This window comes from Rhodamnia argentea, chromosome 1, assembly GCF_020921035.1.
Source record: "Rhodamnia argentea isolate NSW1041297 chromosome 1, ASM2092103v1, whole genome shotgun sequence".
Taxonomy (NCBI): Eukaryota; Viridiplantae; Streptophyta; class Magnoliopsida; order Myrtales; family Myrtaceae; genus Rhodamnia; species Rhodamnia argentea.
In genome coordinates, this window is record NC_063150.1 from 34,510,626 (window position 1) to 34,532,687 (window position 22,062).

A 22,062-nucleotide genomic window follows, 5' to 3' on the forward strand; every position below is an offset into this window, starting at 1 on the left:
CCCTGTCTGCCCGAGAGAAGAATCTCACGCTCAACCCGAAACGAAACGGCTAGCGATAGAGAGAACTTCGAGCTCGCAGTTTCTGAGAGCTTAGAATAGTGGGGCGGCGGGAAAAATGGGCGGCGGCGGCGGAGGAAGGGGCAGGTCACGGACTCAGCGGAGGCACTTCGCTCAGAGCAGAGAGAACGTGTGGAAGCGTCCCAAATCCGATCCCTCCGACGCCAACCCCGACGCCGACAATGGCAACGATACCAGCAACGCCAGCGACACTCTCTCTTGGCAGCCTTTCGCCACTCAAAACCTCGCCTTTGACGAATACTACAAGGTTCTCTCTCTCTCTCTCTCTCTCTCTCTCTCAGGTATTATCTCATATTGTATGTGTTTGATCCCGTTTATATTCACGCGTTTTCGTATGTTCGTTCTCGTGCTTCTCGGCGAGTCTGTGGATTGCTTGTGATGCATGCTTTGTATTTTCTTGGGAGATTGTGGATGTGCTTGACTCGTTGAAGCTCTAAAGTTTCCGGCTTTTGGATTGTATTCTAGGATCAAGGGATAGTGTCCCAAGAAGAGTGGGACACATTCGTCGAGTGCCTCCGGAAACCGTTGCCGTCTGCTTTTCGCATTAATTCAAGGCAAGTACTATCCTTTTATTCGGCGTTGTTCGCAGAGAATTATTCGGAATTTTCCTTTGTTTCGAGCTCAGTTATGTTTCTTGGACATAATTTTTGAGCTACTGACGAAATTGGGATTGTAAGTTCATCAACACATCAATCCATTTTATCATCGTAGATTAGTATTTTGGCTGCATTCTTTGATTAGGAATTACCATGTGTGATTGTGCTTAGGGATCGTGGCTTTGCTTCCTTTTGCTTCATGTCATTCTACTTACTGTGGTTTCCATACGATGTCTAAGGGGTTGGTGAGAGCCTCATACACCATCTAATGATGAGTTTTAGGTTGGACTTTCGAACATAATATTGGAGCTAGACACCACTTTCTCATCCTCCATTTAGTATTTCGTTTTGCATATGGTTCTTGTCTGACCTATCCCCTATTTGTCAATTTGTCATGCCGCTCTTTGTCAGTTTGCACGTGAGAGAGGCTGTTACTGGAATTACAGGGTTTGCCTGAGCCTTAGGAAAATATTGTTTCCCTTCACCTAATTACTAATTTTAGATTGAACTTTCTAATAAGTACTTGTTAGTCTACAGTTATATGCATCAATAACAGGCATCAACGTTTGCGAGGTCCCCTAGAGTACATGAGAATTAGTAGCCAAAATGTCATGCAAGGTGTAGGTCACTTAAATAGGTATGATTTTGAGTGAGAGATTTGGTATGGCTATCTGCTAAACATATGATCTAATAACATGTCTTTAAGGACGTTGGTTGGCTTAGTGGCGATTAACTCCTATGACTAAAAGGTCGTGAACTGATGTCACTAACTTCCACCATCCCCTAAGCAACTTGCATGAAATTCCAAGCACAGTCCTCACGTGTAGTTGCCACCCTCAACTGAGTGTTGGTGATAAGTGGAGGAAGGTGAGGTGACGTGAAGTCGTCATGTTCCTTATGCCCTTGAGGTGTCAGGTGCTACAATGTCCCAGGCCAACATCTTGCAAAAATCGAAGTTCAGAAATCCAAATTTTGAATTTCAAAGATGGTTTAAAGTAGAGTTAAAATATTAGGGATTAGTACCACTGCATTCTTTTTTCTTAAAAACAAAAATTCAAGTATGGTCACTTCTTGACGACATCCTCTTGTAGCTTGTCCTTTTCACTTTACCTATAGTCGTTTATTTCTTTTCCTTGTTATTTCCCTTTTTCTTTTCTTCATTAGGATTTAGTCGTGACATCTGCTTTAGAACTATTCTGTGTTAGGAAACCACTGATACATCCAATTTGTTTTGATGTATGTATTGCTGTTTTCTTTACTGGCAGTTCTTGTCATGTTAATCAACTTTTGCTTGTTGGACTATTTAAGGCAGGATTATTAAGTCAATCTTTTCCTTCTCTGCAAATTTGAGAACGAGGAAACCTATCCAATTCTACTAGCTTACTACAGTTAGATGTTGAACATACAGAATTTAACATGAGTTTTATTGTATATCGTTCATTTGATCTGCAGTAGCCAATTTTGGATGGACATTCGATCACAGTTAGAGAATGACTTTGCAAAATCTCTGCAGGCTGAGGTGACATGATCCATATGGCATTTATTACTGTACTTCTAGCATCCATGATGTCGTTTTTTCTCTTTTGTTCTCTCTTGATCATTTTGGTGTTTTCATATTCTCTCCAGTTTATCGAGGGGGATGAAGTGGAGCCCATAAGACCATTAGCCTGGTATCCTGAGAATCTTGCATGGCATTCCAACTTTTCCCGCATGCAGCTGAGGAAGAATCAGGCTCTTGAAAGGTAGGTTGTGCATTTGATGACATTATTTGTAGCCAGAAAATACTTTCAGGTTCATCCCTCTTTTGGGAAAAATCAAGCATTGCCCTTAATGCTATAACAGAAGCTGAGCTAGCAGAGTTGTCCCTTCACACCGCTATCGTTGAGATTTACCGGGTTGCATGCTTGGTTGGGAGATGCTATTAGCAGATTTCTCCAGCGTCTGGCCTCTGCCACTAATGGAATTTGAGCGCAACTTTACTGACCAGTGCGCTAGATATAAGGATGCCTTTTCTAAACAAACAAATGGCCTCTTCCAACTGCTACCACTACCCAACTGCTACATCAACACTTCCTAGTTTTTGTTTATTAGGTTGAGCTTGAAGCACTTCATTGATCCGTGAGTCATCAGTCACAACTGGAGTGGTCTGATTGACTGCGGCAACCATTGGCCATCACTGATGCAACATTCCTCTTTGCTGCAAGAAGTAATTGCAGTTAGCTTTTCACCCTGTCGTTACCCGAAAATTCCATCGCAATCCTATGATATGGATTTTCATTCTGCAGAGTCGAAGTGTCATTTATTTCATGGTCGTGGACTATTTCTTTAGCATACAATTATGGGTTATCAACCAGGATTTGGCATAACGAGATGGTAGGACATTGTCTAGCTCATTCTAGAAAGAGAAACACAGACTACGTGAGCATGCTGAACTCGGTTAATCTTGTGCACCATTTCTCAGTTGTGTGGGAGGTTGGCTTGAGGTTACTTAAGATGGATGAAATTGTATGGCTTGTAGGCAAAATACATGAAACGATACTGCTACGCATAAGCAACAGTATTTTGGTACATTAGAAACTTCGCTTTTACCTGCGACCCATTTAATGAATTAATAGAATTTTATATATAATGACTATCGATACTGGCCATTGTTAATCTTCCCTCTGAGGAATTGTAGGTTTCATGAGTTCTTAAAGCTGGAAAATGAGATTGGGAACATCACAAGACAGGAAGCTGTCAGCATGGTGAGTCCATGTTATTCAAAGTCTTCTTATTTCTGATATGTACGCTTATGGTTGTGCCTTTTCTTTCCTGGTCTGGGCTTTCTCTTAAAGTAGAATTGCCTCTGGTGTAGGTGCCGCCTCTTTTCTTGGATGTACAACCGGACCATTTTGTGCTGGACAGTGAGTTGCTTCTTTTGTGGACCCATTTGTTTAATTTTAATGATGTGCTCTACTTGTTTCATACTAAGTGGCTATTGTCTCTTATGAAGTCTATTTCTCTTTCATAAAGTACCGACCACTCTAAATAAGCTTCATAGTACTACTAACTATATAGTTAGCTCTATATTGACAAGTGACAAAGTATCAGTCTTTAAAGATCTTGTGTAGCACACTTTTAATGGGTTCCCTATGGGACTACCTAAATGGTGCCCAGCCCATCCCTCGGGCATGCAAAAGAAGGAAGCAGAATGCTAAAAGTGGTTCTCTGATTTCATTCTTTTTGCATGTACGCAGTGTGTGCGGCTCCTGGATCAAAAACATTCCAGTTGCTTGAGATTATACACCGATCAACAAAACCAGGATCTTTACCTAAAGGAATGGTCTGTATCCCTATAGTTAAATTCTTGTTCCTGGTTTCTTCTTTTCCTAGTGTAGATGATTCGTTTAAATGGCTCTTCCCTCCGATTGCATACTCTTGGTTTAGAATCTTACGTCTGATTTGCTTGATAAAGTTATCCGTCGGGTTGTAGAATCTCTCTCCTAATTATACTAATGAGACTGTTTTGATTATTTTCTCATGTTAGGTCATTGCCAATGATCTGGATGTCCAACGATGCAATCTTCTCATTCATCAAACAAAAAGAATGTGCACTGCCAACTTGGTGGTCACAAATCATGAAGCTCAACAATTTCCAGGCTGCCGTTTAAACAAAAGCCACTTTGCTACCTCTGAGATGGGAAATCAGTTGGGTCCATGTCTTAATCAACTCCTTTTCGATCGTGTCTTATGTGACGTTCCCTGCAGTGGAGATGGTACCCTCAGAAAGGCCCCAGATATATGGAGAAAGTGGTAAGCTCTCTCTTTGTCCCTATTGCCCAGGCATCTTTTGTTGCCGATTTTTCCCGCTGCACTGTGCACCAACTGTAATAATGGTTTGTTATTACAGGAATACCGGAATGGGCAATGGAATTCATGGCTTGCAAATTCAGATAGCGATGAGAGGTACCTTTTGCTGATAAAAAGTGGATCAAACAGTTGATGCTGTTTTACCCTGCTCGTTTTGCTCCCTTTGATGCTGCGGCAATTTCTTAACCTTCTATGTCGTCCGAAGATTCTATTTATGTATCATGAGGCTGCCATGAGATTCTTATAGATGACAAATCAACTTTGATGCATAATTCTTATGGTCCTGAAGTAAATTGATTATGCTTTGAAGTGTGAATGCAGGCTTAACTGTCCAGGAAAATTTTGGTTCCAAATTGTAGGGCTGCTTTTCCTTGTTTGTTGTGTAATTCCTGCTGTCTAAGTGACGTTCGCAAAATTTTACAATTTGCTTATATTTCATCTTGTATTTGTTCATTATTAACTTAGCTCAAGAAGGAGAAGATCTTTAGTACTTGGTGAATATGCAGGGATATCATTGCTTAAAGTTGGTGGGAGAATGGTTTACTCAACCTGTTCGATGAATCCAATTGAGAATGAGGCGGTGGTTGCTGAGGTACCTTTCTAAGAACTTTACCAATGTAATTAATCTTGATATGAATTCTCTTGATGGATATCTATATTTTGGGATTCTCTCTTCTAGCATGGAGCATGCTTGTACGACTGCTGTTCCATTTTAAAGATTTTTAAACTATTTTTTTCTGTGATGCTTTACAATAAAGTACTTGTGGAGGAAGTTTACTCATATCTTACTGTGGTATGACCCTCTCCTTTCCCCCCAGATTCTGCGAAAATGTGGAGGCTGTGTTGAATTACTTGATGTTTCTAGTGAGCTTCCTCAACTTATGCGACGGCCAGGTCATAGGAAATGGAAGGTTGGGAGTCACTTCTACAGTTTTTTTTCTTGTTTAATATTATAATTATTTGAAGGATTTTAATTCTTGTCGAGAACCTTGAAAAGAATCCTTGCAATCAGCAGATTTTCCCGAGCCTTCTCGCTGTCTGGTATACCAATCAGGACTAGAGATCTTCTTTTTGTAGTTAGGTTAAGCTAGAAGTGCTGTTTGTAGAGGTGCCCTGATGCGTGTCTGAGAAGTCGGCAAAGACATAGTGGATGTGGGATTGGATATATGCTTGGAAAATTTGGTTTTCGTTATCAGAGTACAAAGGGAGTTTAGGTCCACCTTTTAACTCTTGTGTTCTCTTTAGGTGAGGAAACCTCATTGTAAGAACAAATCACGTGAAAGGCAAAATACCTCCAAGAGGGGAACTCTTCCTTCAAGGGGGAAAATGAACTCATGAAGGGGTAGTAACTTATTCTAAACCCACCAAAGCAGAATGAGCTTTCAGATGGAATTGATCCTTGCCTTGAGAAATTAAGTTTTGGCAAGTTTTTGCATAGGTTGAGCTGTTCTGGCAGTGATGAGTGTAAATCTGTATTTCTGGCATGTGAACTCCATTGCTTTGGTGGTGCAGGTTCGTGACAGAGGCACCTGGATGGCTTCCTACAAGGATGTTCCCCTGTCTCGTAGGGGTGCAGTGCATCCCAGTATGTTTCCTTCAGGTAGTTCTGTAGAACCTGTTGATCATTCTTTAGGACTCGAGGAACAGCACCAGAATGGTCGTGCTACAAGTTCGGAAGACCCGTGTATTCAATTGGATAAGCCTGTGACTTTGGCCAATAATCTTGAGGAGGAAGTTTCTATATTTCCGCTGGAACGTTGCATGAGAATAGTGCCTCATGATCAGAATGGTGGAGCTTTCTTCATTGCTGTCTTCCACAAAGTGGGCCCCCTTCCAGGTAGCTTCAGGTCCTATTAAGGCCATGATGAACTTAAAATACAAAGGATAGAAAAAGTTTCTTTTGAGCTGCTTCCTTTTAATATGTTTATGTCTGTGGATTGATTGAACTATTTCCCTACACTTGATAATATTGGAGTTTTAATGGTCATCCTTTCAACAGGCTATTTGCGTCTACTGCTCATTTTTGCAATTATGAGATTCTTTTTTGACTTTTGGTGAGCGTGTAGTCTTGTCAAGAAAGATTATCTATATCCTTATATACCAGAGAGATGTTCTTTTTATTCTCTGATATCATGGATGCAGATTGCACGAGTAGTAAATTTATTAGTGAAAAAAAAAAAACAGGTGTGCAAGTTGTATACAAAAGATACAATATCAACTGTAAATAAAAGAAAAAAAAGCATAAAGCTAGAAATTTAGACTGTGATCCGTTCATACAGATGCTTGACATGTTTCCATTAATTTAATCATACTAATACTTGATCTATTGTTCTGCATTTTAAATAGTGGGTACTCTGGAGAAACACAATAGCCATCGAGCAAAATCTTCCTTCCATAATGACAGACAGCATGATGAAGCTCAAGATAAGCTCTTTGAAGATATGAAGACATCCGCGGATTGTTCAGCAAATGGCAACAACGAGAAAGTTGCAGAAGCAGCTCTGGAATCTTGTGAGGATGGCCCACAAGAAGCTCTTTTGGAAACAGATTCTGTGATCGCCTGTGAAAATGATGACTCGAAAGAGGCTGAAGCTCCGAGTGAGGAAAACGATGATGGAAAAGCAGGTGGCAAGAGGAAGTTGCAGATCCAAGGCAAGTGGAGGGGCGTCGATCCTGTTGTATTTTTCCGAGATGAAGATGTCATAAACAGCATTAAGAACTTTTATGGCATCCTTGATTCCTTCCAATTGAGCGACCACCTTGTTACAAGGAACAGTGAAACAACCCGTGTGAAGAGGATTTACTATGTTTCAGAATCAGTTAAGGAACTTCTGGAGCTGAATTTTAAAGTGGGCCAGCAACTTAAGATAACATCTATCGGCCTTAAGATGTTTGTAAGTATTTCAGCATATTCTTTCTGTTTGTCCTGTATTGTGCATCAGCAGTATGTGTATCTGCTTGAATGCACTCCTCCAACACAAACCTCCCCCCCCCCGTCTTCTTCCTTTCTTTCCCTTTTCCCATTCTCTTTATGAATTTATACCAGCATGTAAAGTCCAATTTATCTAAGGTGTTGAGTAACAACTGTTGCCTACTTTATATGTGACTTTGCCAAATTATCTGAGGTGTTGAGCAACAACTGTTGCCGCTTCTTTCCTTAGTGGACATTTTTGGGAGATATATGTTTTAAGTGTAGATATCGTATTTTGCACTGGGTGATTGACAAGATTTGCTTTCAGTTAATTAATGCCTTTCTTCTTCTTCCTGTATTTATTTGGATGCGTAACACCTAAAGTTGTCTCTCTTTTATCTTGTCATTCTTACATGTGCAAGTCCTACATTTGTTGTTGCAATCAAACTTCATGACAATGGTGGTTACTTCTACAGGAACGACAAACATCAAGAGAAGGTACCTCTGCACCATGCTCGTTCCGCATATCATCTGAAGGCTTGCCACTCATCCTCCCATATCTAACCAAACAAATCCTAGATGCATCCGTGGAAGATTTTAAGCATCTTTTGCAGTACAAGAGTATTAAATTTACAGATTTTGTTGATGCTGAATTTGGTGAGAAGGCATCAAAGCTACTGCCCGGCTGCTGTGTTATAGTTTTGCGGAAAGGTATGCAAACTTGGACAATTGTTATCACATTAATATAGATGATTGCTTCTGTAACATTACTTACTTTCCTGTTGATAATGAAGGCTCATCAAATCCAAATCTTGTGCATGAGTCCCCAATAGCTATTGGTTGCTGGAGGGGTAAGGCGACACTGAGTGTTATGGTGACTGCACTTGATTGTCAGGAGCTGCTAGAAAGGCTTTTGCTGCGTATGGAACCTACGAAGGAATATCCAGTGCAAGAGAGCGAGCCCTTAAAAGGTGCATGTGAAGTGAACAATAGTGACATGGTTGAGGATGTTGATGAAATTAGACTCAACGCTGTAGGCTGAACAAAGGTCGGTTGTTGTGTTCTCGCACTTCGTGTATACTAATCGATTCGATCTACTACTTGAGATCGTCGATAGCTAAATTCCTTGTCATTCATTTTATGGCCTCCACCAATTTTGGCCCTAGAACTCGGAAACTTTGGGTCCACAGGAATGCTTGCAGAGTTTTTATTGTGATGATAGGATCTCTGTAACAGATGGCCCGTTCCGTTGTAACAATATTTGTGATTCTCACCATATTTATTATTATGCTGTGCAAGTTCAAGTGTTCAATGAAAAAGGATAGAAGGGAATTTTGTCATCCATTTTTTCACCCATTTCTCGTCAAGCAACCAGTCTCTCGGTCCATTTTATGCATTTTTTTGTCAGTTTGTTTTCCGTTTTAGTGTTGATATTTATGTCCAGTTCCCTTATTAACTGGATGCAATTTCCAAAGCCTGATCCAAGCATCATCTATGTAATGTGACATTTTAAGCGTGCACTGGTAATCTGCTTGGATGAAATAGACCAAAGAGCTGCTCGAAAAGAGTGCTTTACAATGATCATCCGAAATGCATCTTTGAGCTCTCCTGGTTTATTTCCATGTGTTTCCATTCCTTAGGGGGGGGTCTTAAGGGCCTGTGCACCGTAAAATTTATTTTTGACTCTGTGAAAAAGACACATGGTAAAACTGTAAGCATATAATATGATCACAATCAAAATGTATCTGTTTCTCATACACTATGTATGGATATATTTTGCTTATAATTGGAGATACTATTGTTTTTGGTACAGAATTTCCTATAAAAATGTTTTTGACAGCGTGGATCTCTCCTTTGCTTTCCCACTCAGTGTGCTTCTTTAAGTGTAAGTGCTCCCGAGGGTTTCCTGCAACTTCCTAGTTCCTCTACTCTTAAACTAAATTTAAGGCCAAGTTTTCTCCATCAGTAGTAGATTGACTTCCAATTTCCCTTTCTCAAATAACAGGGCACGATCAGTAGATTCTTTTCGTCTGTCCATGTGGCTCTGGATAGCGTAATGAATGAAGAACTCATAGGTCCAGGATCTTACAAAAATCACGATGATTTTGGAGAATATCTCCGCGAGACTAATGTGGCGAGGCATGCTCTCGGATTATTTACCATCAGTAAGCTTCTCACTGGAGATGTCATGTTCAGTGACGTAAACGGACCATTGAAATATTTCCACATGCATTTATGGCGACGTAGGTTTGACTCAAATTTCATGTATGAGGTGCTCTACACAAAGACAATTACTCTGTGTTCGATGCGTGGTTCATTATCTGCTCCACAGCCTTTGTTCACATTGTAGTAAGGATAATTGTCCAATAAGTCCTAAGCTTATTATATTTTTACCAATTTAGTTCTAAACCTTTTAAATTTTCTAATTGAGTCTCAAATCTTCTCATGTTAAAGAATATAGTGGAAGAAGGGTGTTTCCCCGATAGCCTCTGCTTCACCAGTACACAATATAGCCTAACATTACTTACCAGGTGCTTGATACCCTAGTGATATTTTGAAGGTGGTCACACACCATCGCTGCTTACGACCTACTGTCTCATTGCCCGTGTTAAAATTCCCGACCGAACATTACTCACCAGACGCTGGATACCCCAATGATATTCCGAAAGTGGTCGGAAGCCATCGCTGCTTACGACCTTCTGTCCCGTTGCCCGTGTTAGAATTTGCGCATTATATATGCCGATTAGAATAATATAAACGAGAAGCTTATTGCTGGTATTCGGGGAAAATCCATAAGCAACTAGTCTCCGGAAGAACGGTGCTGAGCAAACAATTTGTCCATGAAAAAGATCAGGAGAGGTTTTTTCTGGACGTTTGGCCTGTAATTTATTAGGATAATGATTCGAATGGTCCCTGAATATTGGTCCAATATGTACTTAAGTCTTTGAATTTTTAAGTTTTTCAATGTGATCTAGCTTGATGTTTAATGTGGTCCATGAACTTCTGGTGCATATTCAATTTAATCCTTGGACAATATGAAAATGTTCAATGAAAACCTTTCCTTAATCTAAGAGTAGGGATAATATTGAACATTTTCATATTATTTAGGGAATTTTTTTTTTTGGTCCAATGTAGTTCATGAACATCTATCGAAAGTTCATGAACTACATTGAATAAGTCAAAAGTTTAGTGATCACATTACATAGTAGGCTAAAGTTTAGGGATCACATCAAAGAAAATAAAAGTTTAGAAATCATATTGCATATCGAGTCCAAGTTTATGAATTATTTGTAATATTTTCCCTAAGTTATTTGCAGCATGATATGAACTTTCACCGTGTGGAGCAAAACCCATCTTTGAAGATGAGGTAGGCAGGCACGTGATTATGGGGTCCCCCATCTGACAGGTGACCCAATGGACGTACGGCCGGCCAACAATAATGTGGCACAGCTAGTTGCAGAGAAAGAAGTAGCTGCACCAGGACTTCCTTCACCCTTCGTTTCTTCTACCCAATCTCCTCCTCCTCCTTCTTCCTTGTCCTCCTCCTTTTCTTGTCGTAGCCTCTGGTCGCAACTTGCACTTCGTCCATCCTACCGTCTTAAGCATATGTCTCACCTCCTAAACCTTAAAGCAATCACCCCTTCCCAAGACAACAACCACCAACTGTGGTGAAGTTTCCCCACACCATGTTTTGTTCTTATGGAATATAATCGCTTTTGGCACTCTCTTCTTTGGCCGGATATTTTTCCTAAGCAGCGTTTTTAAGTTATGGTGGTCCAACTCCAAGAAGAAACACAGTTGATCAGCCATCCGAAGTTTGCAATTTCAGAACTAAATGACGGAAATTGTTAAGGTGCATCCCATATTACTTGACTTGGGATCTATTTATTTCGCAAAAAAAAAAAAATGATTTGAAAATATTTTTTAGAAAAAAAACCGTTTGTATCGCTTGAAATAATTAGCCAATTCATAATGTTTTCAATTTTAATAATAATTTACGTGAGAACATTTTCGTGGATGATGAAAAATTTATAGGCAAATCCCTATCGACAATGTCATGCTGCCGGTATCAGAGTGGAATCACAAACCTGCATAGATAAGTCACATCAAGAAGAATTGATTTACATTTCATTCAAAGTTTAACATCTCTAACAACAATTATAGTACGGCCCAACCTCACGGATTAATTGCACGCCGACCGTTTCCATTTATGTTCAGCAAAAAGACCATTTATTCTTTTTGAAAATTGAGACAAAGCTCTTATTAAGCAAATCGATGTGCAAGTAACACAACCGAACCTCAAACTTTAAGTTACATTGGGACGTTGGATGCTGATCAATTCCCCACGCCATCCACCCCCCACCACCCCACCCCCCCCGAGCTTCCACAGACCAACCACATACCACTACAAATAGATGATCTGAACCAACAAACTATTTCCTAGTCTACACAAGAAAGCGGCAAAACTTCATCTGCTCCGGCTTCCTTGAGAAAGCAAATCAGTAATCACCATCAGTAACAAGAAGATTGCCACTCATGAGAAATGATGGCCCAAACCTTTTCAAACACCCAATGAAAGCATGCGCTGGGTTCCAATCCTCATCTTTCTCAGTCTTTCCGCAATAATAAATGCCAGCTCAAGGGCTTGAGAAGCATTAAGCCTCGGGTCGCAGTGTGTGTGATAACGTGAGCCCAAATCATCATATGTCACAGTCCGGGATCCTCCGATGCACTCAGTTACATTCTGGCCAGTCATTTCTAGATGAATCCCTCCAGGATGACTTCCTTCTTGTTCATGAACATCAAAGAACGCGCGCACTTCGGCCTAGTAAGGCCAAAAAGAAAAAAAATCAGTATGTACTAAGTGGAGTGTAAGATTAAAAAGTTATGGACAGACACAGATTGCTGATAGCTTGACAACCTCTATTTAGAGATGCAGTGAATTTATTGGACTACTAAATGGAGCTGGATCCAATTAGTGCATTCTAGCGTGCATCTCTGATTGATTGGCAAGGAAAACGAACACCAGAGGAGGGGTTGCCTGCATCAATTTGAAATACTACCACAGAATATGATGTCACAAAACTGTTTTTCCTTATTTTATGTTGCTATGGGCCTGTATTTGCAGAATCGAAGCCATACGACTCATTTGCAACTCAAATTGAAGTTTTAACCTAAAAAATACTAGCAAACCATCTATTTCAATAACTCTCCTCAACTACCAAAAAAAAAAAAAGGGTGCTCGTTTGAGGATCGGATCAACTATATTGAACTTTGTCTGATTGGTCCTTATACATGCAATGAACTAACTGTGCAAAATGGAGGCAACAGAGAGAAATATTTGACAAGTAGTTCATACCAGAATTGCATCAAAGGCACGTGTTTTGAGTCCACATGGTGCTTTTATGGTGTTCCCATGCATTGGGTCACAGACCCAGGTGACAATCTGTCCTGCTCTGCGGACTGCCCTGATCAAATTTGGAAGCTTCACTCTCAAATTCTCAGCACCCATTCTCACGATAATCGTGACCCTTCCTGGTTTATTATGTGGATTCAGGATTTCTATCAGGTTGACTAGCTCGTTGGGATCCATTTTGTCACTTACCTGCAACAGAAAATTGAGGGTTACCCCCAGACCATGTGAAATGGTTTAAGTTAATATAAAATAGATCCATTTGACAATGGTGATTAAATTACATTGAGATCGAACTATGGCAAAATGAAACAGCAAATCAGCAAACCTTAATTCCAAGAGGGTTGGCGATTCCCCTGAGGAACTCAACATGAGCACCATCAAGCTGGCGAGTACGCTCCCCAACCCAGAGCATGTGAGCAGAGCAGTCATAATACAGCCCAGAAGTCGAATCTAGACGAGTCAGACCTTGCTCATAAGGCAAAAGTAAGCACTCATGAGATGTCCAGAATTCAGTGGTTGTCATGATAGGGTGTTCAATGGTGAGTCCAGCAGCAGCCATGAAACCAAGGGCCTCATCTACCCGATGAGCAAGTTCCTGGTACCTGTTAAACCATATCGACAGAAAGACAATTAGATCCATGATCCCATCAATTATAAAGCACCACCAATACCCACTATCCAATCATCACCACCAGCAATAAGAAATATATTATACTGTTGAGTCCTAACAAGTAAGAGCAATAAGCTCAAACCAGTTTCACTTTCAGCAATCAGTCCTAAAATTCAGAGAATGCTAGGGCTGGATTTATGCACAAAAGGAAGCTCAGTTGAAGGACTAGCTAATGCTACATTACTTCCACAGTCCTCCATTTCCATCTCCACTAAATTCAAATAATAATCACCATTGAGGAAATCCACGATGACTAGAAGCTAAAGAATGTCAGCCGGGTTTACCTATCCCCCTGCTCACTATGCTCTGCAAAATCAAGATTCCACTGAGTAACTCTCTGCATGGCAGCATAACCTCCAGTTGCAAATGCCCTTAGAAGGTTCAGCGTCGCTGCAGCCTGAGAATAAGCCCTTATCATTCTTTGAGGGTCTGGAGTTCTTGATTTCTCGTCGAAAGCATCGCCATTGATGTTGTCTCCCTTGTAACTTGGCAGCTGCTTCCCATCCTTCTCCTCAATAGGGCCACTTCTAGGCTTTGCAAATTGACCCGCCATTCTCCCCACCTTTGGAATGAAACCAAGACATTCGCCAGTTGAGCAATGCAGCTTTTGTTAACTCGTACAATTGAAGAGCATTGCATAGGCGGGTCTAGTAACAAATAATTTTTTTTCTTTTTGATATGCCATTCTGATTTTTCTCCCAAACCACATTATGATATCAGATAGTTCAAAGATAAGCCCTCCTCAATGAGAGAATGCCCGCATTCCTCAAGAAATTACTCAACTAACTTCTAAAGCAGTAAATATAAGCAAACTGACCTTAATGACAGGCATCTGTCCTCCAAACGTGAGAACAATGCCCATCTGGAGCAGCACTCTGAACGTGTCCCGTATGTAGTTGGCGCTGAACTCCTTGAAGCTCTCCGCGCAATCACCGCCCTGGAGAAGGAACGCGTTCCCCATGGCGGCCTCCGCGAGCCTCTCCTCTAGGTTGCGCGCCTCGCCGGCGAACACGATCGGAGGGAAGGTCTCGATCGTCTCGAGCACAGACTCGAGCTCCTCCTTGTCCGGGTACTCCGGCAGATGCAGGGCCTTCTTCGTCTTCCAGCTGTCGACGGTCCATTTCCCGGTCCCCGCGGGCGCCGCCACCGCGGACTTGGTCGCCGCGGGGGTCTTCGGCTGATCCGCCGCGTGGACGGCGGAGATCGGGCGGCGAGGGCCCTTCGCGGGGAGGACGGAGAATGCCGGAGCTGGCTGGCGAGGCTTGGTCAGGGAGCGAGTGCTGGCGAATGCGGATTTGGAGGAGAGCGCGGAGGAGCTCGCGGCCGCCATTGTCGTCGTCTTCGTCGTCTTCGTCGTGCGCTCTCTCTCTCTCTCTCTCTCTCTCTAGAGCTCAGAGAACGGACCGCGTGTGGAGGAGAGAGTGGAGGGAAGGGGGCGCTTTTATAGGGCTTTCTTATTTATTTTTATTTTGAATGATTTTTCTTATTTAATTTTGCGAATATTTTTCTTGCTTCGATTTAATTTCGTGTGAGAGAGAGAGAGATCAACTGTCACGGTGGCATCAGTTAGTTACGGAATTTCGGGGGGACGAGGACGATTTGGTAAATAAATGCACGGGAAATATCAACATCAGGGGGGAGGACGTCTCAACATTATTGCATCCTCGTTCTCATATTTTGTTTGAATGTTCTGAACTTAAAATAGATGAAAAGAGATTATCTATGTATAATTCAAAGGTTATGTGGTTTCCTTAATTGAATGGTGACAAATACTTCAGCATATTTCATCGAGATTATTTGTGGGCTAGGTAAAACTGATGAGAAATACAAAACGGGTCGCTTGTTATTTTGAAGTTATCACATCCAACTCGACATTGTGCCAATAATGTCCCTTCACCTCTGGTCATCCCCTCTTCTCTTCTCTCTCTCTCTCTCTCTCTCTCTTCAATAGCTTCTGGTCATGAAGAGGATTGAAAAAGGTCGATAACATTGCAAAAAGGTCGTAAGCAAGCGGAATTAAGATGACAATGCCTACCAACTACTACGACGACTTTGCTAGTTAGCATGCGTGATCAAAATCCGAGGCCCTCTAGAGGTCATGAAGAAGCATCAATGGTGGGATGTTGACACCCAGTGAAGGCCCCTATCGGCATAATGGCGCAAGAATGCAACATAAAGGACCATATGTCGAGACATATGATTCGATCGAATTCTCTTCGGTGAATAATTGAAGAATATATTAGTTATATGGCACACAAATTTCAAAATCGGAATTATAATCTGCTCGATATAATAATTAAAATATTTAATCACGTATTCATTTAACAACTTAATATTTCGAAACGGCTATTAGTGGTCCTACAAATCTGACACTATCAATGTGGCATTTTTCAAAAAAAAATCATAAAGATATCATTTTACCCATCAATTCATAAGATCTAAGCCAATCCAACCATAGTTGTGGGCATGAACTCTTAAAAACTATGAACTTGGAGGAATATTCAAACAGAAGATGCTTCGTCTACGGAATACCCCCGCATGGTGAACGGGACAGTACGTGCGTGCCCGAATAAACGGGTCTTGCTGCAATTATTGACGAGACCAGCAGTTGGGATTAGCATCTACGTGAAGTTGTCCCCCATATGCTTAGAGAGGAGAAACCAAGATTTAGGCCACGTGTCATTACCGCCATTTTTATTTCCTTAAATAGCAAGAGATTTTGCCCGAAAGTAAGTTAATAGGGATTTATTTTTTTTGTGGTCGAAAGTTAATAGGAGTTGAAAAGGGAGTTCGATATAGCCTTGATGACAAGGCATGATTGAAAATTCGGTATAGCCTTGATGACAAAGCATGATTGAATTTCGTAAGTTGTGTTTGAGAGAAGAAGGTGGACGGTAGCAAAATGAGACAGTGAATTCTTGGCCAAAAAAGGAAAGTTTGGACAGAAAGTGCTGTTTGTTCGATAGATTTGTTGGCTGGGGACCTTGGAAGTGTTACCCAACGATATGTGACCCCTGCGCGTGGGATGCGGGGTTTGGGCTTTTATTTAAGCTAGTTCGTATGATTGGAATTAAGAGGTTTTAAGTTTTTTAGCCCGTTTTTGGGGCATATATATTTTGCTCGGTTTTATCATTGTATGTGTAGATATGGTAGAGCGACAAATATAGTAAAATCTCTTTGGACGTAGCCCTAATCTTGGGTGAACGAGTGTGATCGTCTGATTCGGTTTCGATAAATCACTTCAAGATTGAATGACAAATTTGATCCGCAGCCAACCAAGCCAGTTTGAATTTGAAACACCCGCACAAAGGAATTACTTCTCTCTTATTTAGGGGTATGAGCACCGACACCCGTCAAGCGTAAGCAACCGGTCAGGTCTACGTCTTTACCCGAGTAGGTAGTCTTCATCGTGAAGCGGTTTGCACGCAATCGATGAGAGTTGAATGGGCGACTTTCGGTTCCATAAATTTAAAATTGTGCTAATTCGGTCATAAATTTTTTTTGTCAATTCAATCTATTCACCCAATTTTGACCTACCGACGCTGATGTAGACCTTTTTAAAAATATTATAAAATAAATTTTTCTTTTTCATCTTCTTTTTTTAGTTTTTTTTTTTTTGGACTTAGAGCCGGGACGCCCTCGACCAAAGTTCATGTTAGCGCCGACTAGCCAAATTGGCTGGATGGAATGATTTGGCGCAAATGTAAAAGGTTTATGACTGAATTAATAAAAAAAAAAAAAATTTATGACAATTTGCACATTTGCAATTTTTTTAAAATTCTCCCTTAAAAGAGCTCCCCAGCCAAACCGCTCCCCCGCCCGCCCATGTTTTATTCGTTGTCCCTCCAACTAAACATCTAACTCGTGAATCACTTTTCAGTTTTCAGGTCTCTCTCTGGTCCCATGCAATTACGTACATTTAAGGAGGTCCCTCTCTCCACGGTCTCTCTGTTGCCGAGGTGGGAAGCTGAATTATTACAAGTTACTGGCACATGGGGGCTGTTTGGGATCGTCCAAGGAACGATAGGTACCGCTTCGACGCCTTCTCGGTAGGACTCATTGATTGGTTTTGTACACTAACCAATCTTGAAAAGATCGCGATCTCGACATTATTGCGATGGTGTCATGACATCAATTTATGCATCAGAGCATCTTCATCTGCCCGAACATGGACGTGCCGTCGTTCATTGGTTTCGAGAGCCTTTCATGCCCACTTGATCATCTTGTGACGTGGAGTGTGTGTTGATTCAGGACCTGAAAGAGATATTGACCATCATGAATCACGTGTTCCGGAACGATAAACTTTGTAATCATAGAACCGTGATTATTGACGAGCAAACCGTTATTTACAACAGAATTAGCAGCGTAACTAATTTAAACTGGTGCTGTCGAAAGTAGGAATTCTGGCTGGTGTCTTTGCAGCAGAATCCCACAAAAGGGACACAAAGGTTTTGAGGCTACTTTCAGAGAAGATCCAGCTGAAGAAGCGAAGAACTTTTCGGGATACTCAACCATTGTGAAGAGAGGTTCTGGAGCCGGTTTTGAAGCCTGTCGGTGACAGCAGATGCAGAACCACAGGGGAGTTGTTGGGAAAATCTGCATCGACACAGCGCATCTCACCAGTTTGTGTCTCTGACCTACATTACCATTGGAATTTGCACCTTGACAGTATGCAACTTCTGGAGATTCGAAAGGAACAGAAGCTGAGCAATAGGGGCATTTCTCTTCCTTTACGTGGTCACAGGAGTCTAGCCTGCTATTTGATGGAAATGCAGTGGAAACTCATTAAAGAACAGATATAGGTAATCTTCAATCGTCAATAGCAAGGCATACAAAACTTTGATGGATGAAAGCATTGGGACCCAACAAATGGGAATAGAATAAAGTGGACCGAAAAGACTAGCCTGCCTACATGCACCTAAAGGCCATAAACAAAATCTGATGATGCTATCGCACTTTACGAATCTATAGCAACACTGCGGCAAACTATTTCAACTGATCACCAGTCAATGTTTATCACCTAATGATCTGATAATCAGATATCTCATGTGTATGCAACAGCGGAGTGTGTGAATCCATAGTTTTGACTGAGGTTAATCAGTTACAGATGCTCAATGTATACAGGATGTAGAAATCAGCATGACACGGCAGGGAGGAGGTCTCATAGTACTTTAGTCGTTCATTCGAGTTCTTACTCCTTAATAACATTAAGCACTTATAAAGGTCTTTGACTCTCCTAAAGAATTAATTCAAAACAACTTTCCTAAAGAGTTAACGTTGTCCAGATATACTTCCAGCGACGGGCAGAAGTAGCAGCATCATAATCCAACTCCAAAAAGAGTACCGAAAGTTAGGTCAAAAAGATCTATTTTTAGAGTCACTCTGCAAGGATTTTCGCCAACAAAGGCTTTGAATACTTGCTCGAAGTCACTGTTCTATTTTTCTAAAAGAACTGTAATGAAGGTTATAATCCAGATTCTCATATTTTTGGAAGCATAGACCTCCCTAAAAACCTGGAGCTCCAATCAACCAGATCATTACACAATTAACTAAACATGCGCAATAAAGAGTTCAGTACCAAGTACCTCTTCCCATACAAATGGGCTTGAGATGCTCGAAGCCTTAGTTGATCCTGCACTTGAGCACGCCCAACCCACTGTTCCATTTGAGCTAAACCAGATGGATACCAGTATCCACTTGGAGACTTATTTGCTTCAACATGAGATATTAGACAGGAACAGGCAAAATTAACACCAACAAGTCGTTCTCGGAGCTCTCTTTCGCTTGTCGAAAGAAGGTCCATCCAAAACCTCACTTGCTCCTCTTGATTTTCACAAGTTGTGCCATGGTCGTGTTCATTGCTATTGATATCATCAGCTTTTACTTCTGATAATATTACACGTCTGCAGATAACATTAAGAAGATGCAAGTGCCGAGAGGTAAGCTTTGAGAGTCTTCGAGAGAAATCCGCCAAAACCTTTTCCCTTGAAAGCTTTGAGCACGATTCCATAAAAGAAGTTGAGAGCCACTCAATTAGTAAGTCATCCACAAAATGTGGCGCTGATTGGTTGATAGCTAATAATGCTGCTATGATATCCCACATAACTAAAGGCTTCACAAAACATTCATATTGTCGCAATGACCATAATATATTGGACTTCCACCAAGCTAGTTCCTCCTTAGAGACACCAGAAAAGGCTTCACAATTCAACTTCTCACTGGATGAAATATCACTTCTTTGCCCAACCGTCCAGAGAAACTCAACAGCAGCTTTTTGAGACCTAAGAGGTTTTAAAAGCATAAATTGCAGAAACCAGCGCAATTTCTATTTCATGCAACAGAACAAATGAATTGGCATTTAGGAACTATTTTTTTTTTTTTTCATCATATCATTGCACATGGAATTAATATCAAAACATCCACTAATTTTCCTTCAGGAAAAGTCTTGACCTCCTCTGTTTATATTTGTCACTGCCGCTGTATGAAGTCAGTCATGCTGGGAACTGATAAGCAAGTTTCTAACTTTTTCAATGTGCAAGACAGATTTATTGGAGTCCTTAGAATGTCTAATACAAAAACTTAAGCAAACAAATGTAGAGAGATCACATGAATATAAGGCCCCATTGCAACTATGTATTTAAGTCCTGAGAGATATACTAAAATGCCCCCTCATGCAAGCTGAAATGAAAAATTGATGGAAGGATTGTCTTGCATATGAAGTCAAACCAAAATTACAGAAAACTGGGATACTTAAGATATAAAATGAAAGAAGGGCATGAAAAATGCAGAACCTGACTCTAATAACATGCTAGAATGTTCCAACCCACAACCTTGAGCTAAACTGCAAAGAGGAACTACATGCATATCGAGCTCATAGCAATCCTATACTTAAGCAATGTGGGCTACACTCTAATGGGATTACATTAAAAGCAGAAGGAGTATGATACCTTGCCTGGTACATTGGATTCAGAACATAAGAATCAAAACTGCGAACCTGCAAAATACCGGAGCGAGATGCTGAAGTTCTGGTAAGGTTATCATATCATGATGGGTTGATGATCTCACATGTTATACATTGTTAGGGAGTACCAGTGACTGTAAAATATAACTAACTTCAGTGAAAGCTAGGGTAATGGAACCACACTACTCATGTATTATAATAGATTTAATTAATACCACGAAAAATCCTATATTGGTACCATTTGAACATATTTACCCCAAACTATATTTCCACCAATAGAATCCCTCAAAAAGGATACAACTGTCCCAATGTCACCCTCTGTCAAAACTCCAGCCAATTTGGCTGTCAAGTGTCCTATGTGTCTTCCACTGGGTTTGCCAAGTCACATCCACTGGCCAATGCATAGGAAACTTCCCGAACAAACTGGACGGAGTTGTTACAAAGGATAAAATTGGGACAACAGCACCAGTTTGGGGGTTTCTTTGGGATCAAAACAGAGTTGGTGAATGTGTCCAAATGGTACTAGTTTAGGATTTTTCATAGTGTTAACCCTAACAAATTAATTGTACATCTTGGGAATGACTACATATTCAGAAATGTTCAATAGTTCCAATCACCGACTAACAATTTTCTGTATGGAAGTTTTTATTTAGTTAAGTAAAACTTGAGTGCTTTGATTGGAATACTTTCCCCCATTGTCTTGTTTTCTATACACAGTCTTTCTTCTGCGCTAGCTTTCAGGACATCGATTTTTGTTTAATTGGATTAATTGCCAAACCCTTTATTGAATGTGTAACTATGACGAAGAAGAAGCAGAAGAAGAGAACACTAGGAAAGGTGCACATAATTTATCTGAATACTGTCAATGATTGTGAGATATTATGTTTTCACAATACTACCTTGAACAAAATCAGTCACAGGCCAAACTAAATACCAACCACAGCACTTTGCAAATACAACCAAAGAACTTGTTGTGTAACTTATAAAATGCGATCTTATTAAATAAACCACAACTGGATCAACCGGCGTCGTGTGGCATTACTAGCATAGTAAACAAGAGCCAAATGAACAAGAAACAGAATTCTCTACTAAATGAATCTCTCAAATGAGTTAACAATGTGCCCTAGGTGTTAGTTTGTTTCATCTACTACCTTATTAAACAGAGCAGATCATTTGAGCAAAGACAACTACTTTCATGGGATGGAACATATCAAATGATGAAAGTAAGTGCGAAGATTTAGTTGGGTATACCGTGATCCATACCATAGCAATGATGAGATTTCCAGGGGACACTGCTAGTCCAAAGCATGAATGAAACACATTTGGAACCTGAAGAGAAAAGCAACATGTGATGCAATCCCCAAAAAGGACCTTTTTATTTCTCTTTTTATACTACTTTTCCAAAAAAGAGATATAAAATGACATGCTAAAGGAAAGACGAATTGGAAAAAGTGATAGCCCTACATCAATCAAGCCTCTCTGGCTGGGAATAGTGGAAGGAATAGGTACTTCAAATAGAGTATTTCCATGAAACATCCAGCTGCGTACAAAGTTATCCTAACAACAGAGAGACACATGAGT

The 22,062-nt window shown here is 40.7% G+C and overlaps 3 protein-coding genes across 11 annotated transcripts in view; 1 reads left to right on the forward strand and 2 right to left on the reverse strand.

Moving 5' to 3' along the window:
• On the forward strand, positions 1 to 8,731 carry LOC115738841 (RNA cytosine-C(5)-methyltransferase NSUN2-like). Its single transcript, XM_030671579.2, has 15 exons — positions 1 to 325; positions 544 to 632; positions 2,127 to 2,193; positions 2,301 to 2,416; positions 3,352 to 3,418; positions 3,529 to 3,577; positions 3,911 to 3,996; positions 4,201 to 4,466; positions 4,564 to 4,619; positions 5,030 to 5,115; positions 5,342 to 5,434; positions 6,036 to 6,360; positions 6,870 to 7,417; positions 7,911 to 8,145; positions 8,220 to 8,731. The coding sequence occupies exons 1-15, from the start codon at positions 116 to 118 to the stop codon at positions 8,474 to 8,476; spliced, it is 2,550 nt and encodes an 849-aa protein (XP_030527439.1). The 5' UTR covers positions 1 to 115; the 3' UTR covers positions 8,477 to 8,731.
• LOC115738840 overlaps positions 6,469 to 22,062 on the reverse strand; it is a 21,566-nt gene continuing 5,972 nt past the window's right edge. For 7 of the 9 annotated variants that reach the window (XM_030671574.2, XM_048273287.1, XM_030671570.2 and 4 more), the window contains 5 exons: positions 21,946 to 22,038; positions 21,745 to 21,810; positions 20,468 to 20,514; positions 19,106 to 19,801; positions 17,763 to 18,276 (listed from right to left, as the gene is read on the reverse strand). In XM_030671574.2, coding sequence (XP_030527434.2) covers positions 17,895 to 18,276; positions 19,106 to 19,801; positions 20,468 to 20,514; positions 21,745 to 21,810; positions 21,946 to 22,038 — 1,284 coding nt within the window. In that variant the 3' untranslated portion in view covers positions 17,763 to 17,894. Of the gene's footprint in view, positions 6,483 to 17,057; positions 17,063 to 17,762; positions 18,277 to 19,105; positions 19,802 to 20,467; positions 20,515 to 21,744; positions 21,811 to 21,945; positions 22,039 to 22,062 lie in introns of those variants that run through there. The other 2 variants (XM_048273288.1, XM_048273285.1) reach the window with 2 other exon arrangements.
• LOC115738842 (phospho-2-dehydro-3-deoxyheptonate aldolase 2, chloroplastic) lies at positions 11,648 to 14,934 on the reverse strand. Its single transcript, XM_030671581.2, has 5 exons — positions 14,338 to 14,934; positions 13,805 to 14,082; positions 13,176 to 13,452; positions 12,794 to 13,039; positions 11,648 to 12,259 (listed from the first exon to the last, which is right to left on the reverse strand). Exons 1-5 carry the CDS (start codon positions 14,848 to 14,850, stop codon positions 11,996 to 11,998), a joined length of 1,578 nt encoding a protein of 525 aa, XP_030527441.2. The 5' UTR covers positions 14,851 to 14,934; the 3' UTR covers positions 11,648 to 11,995.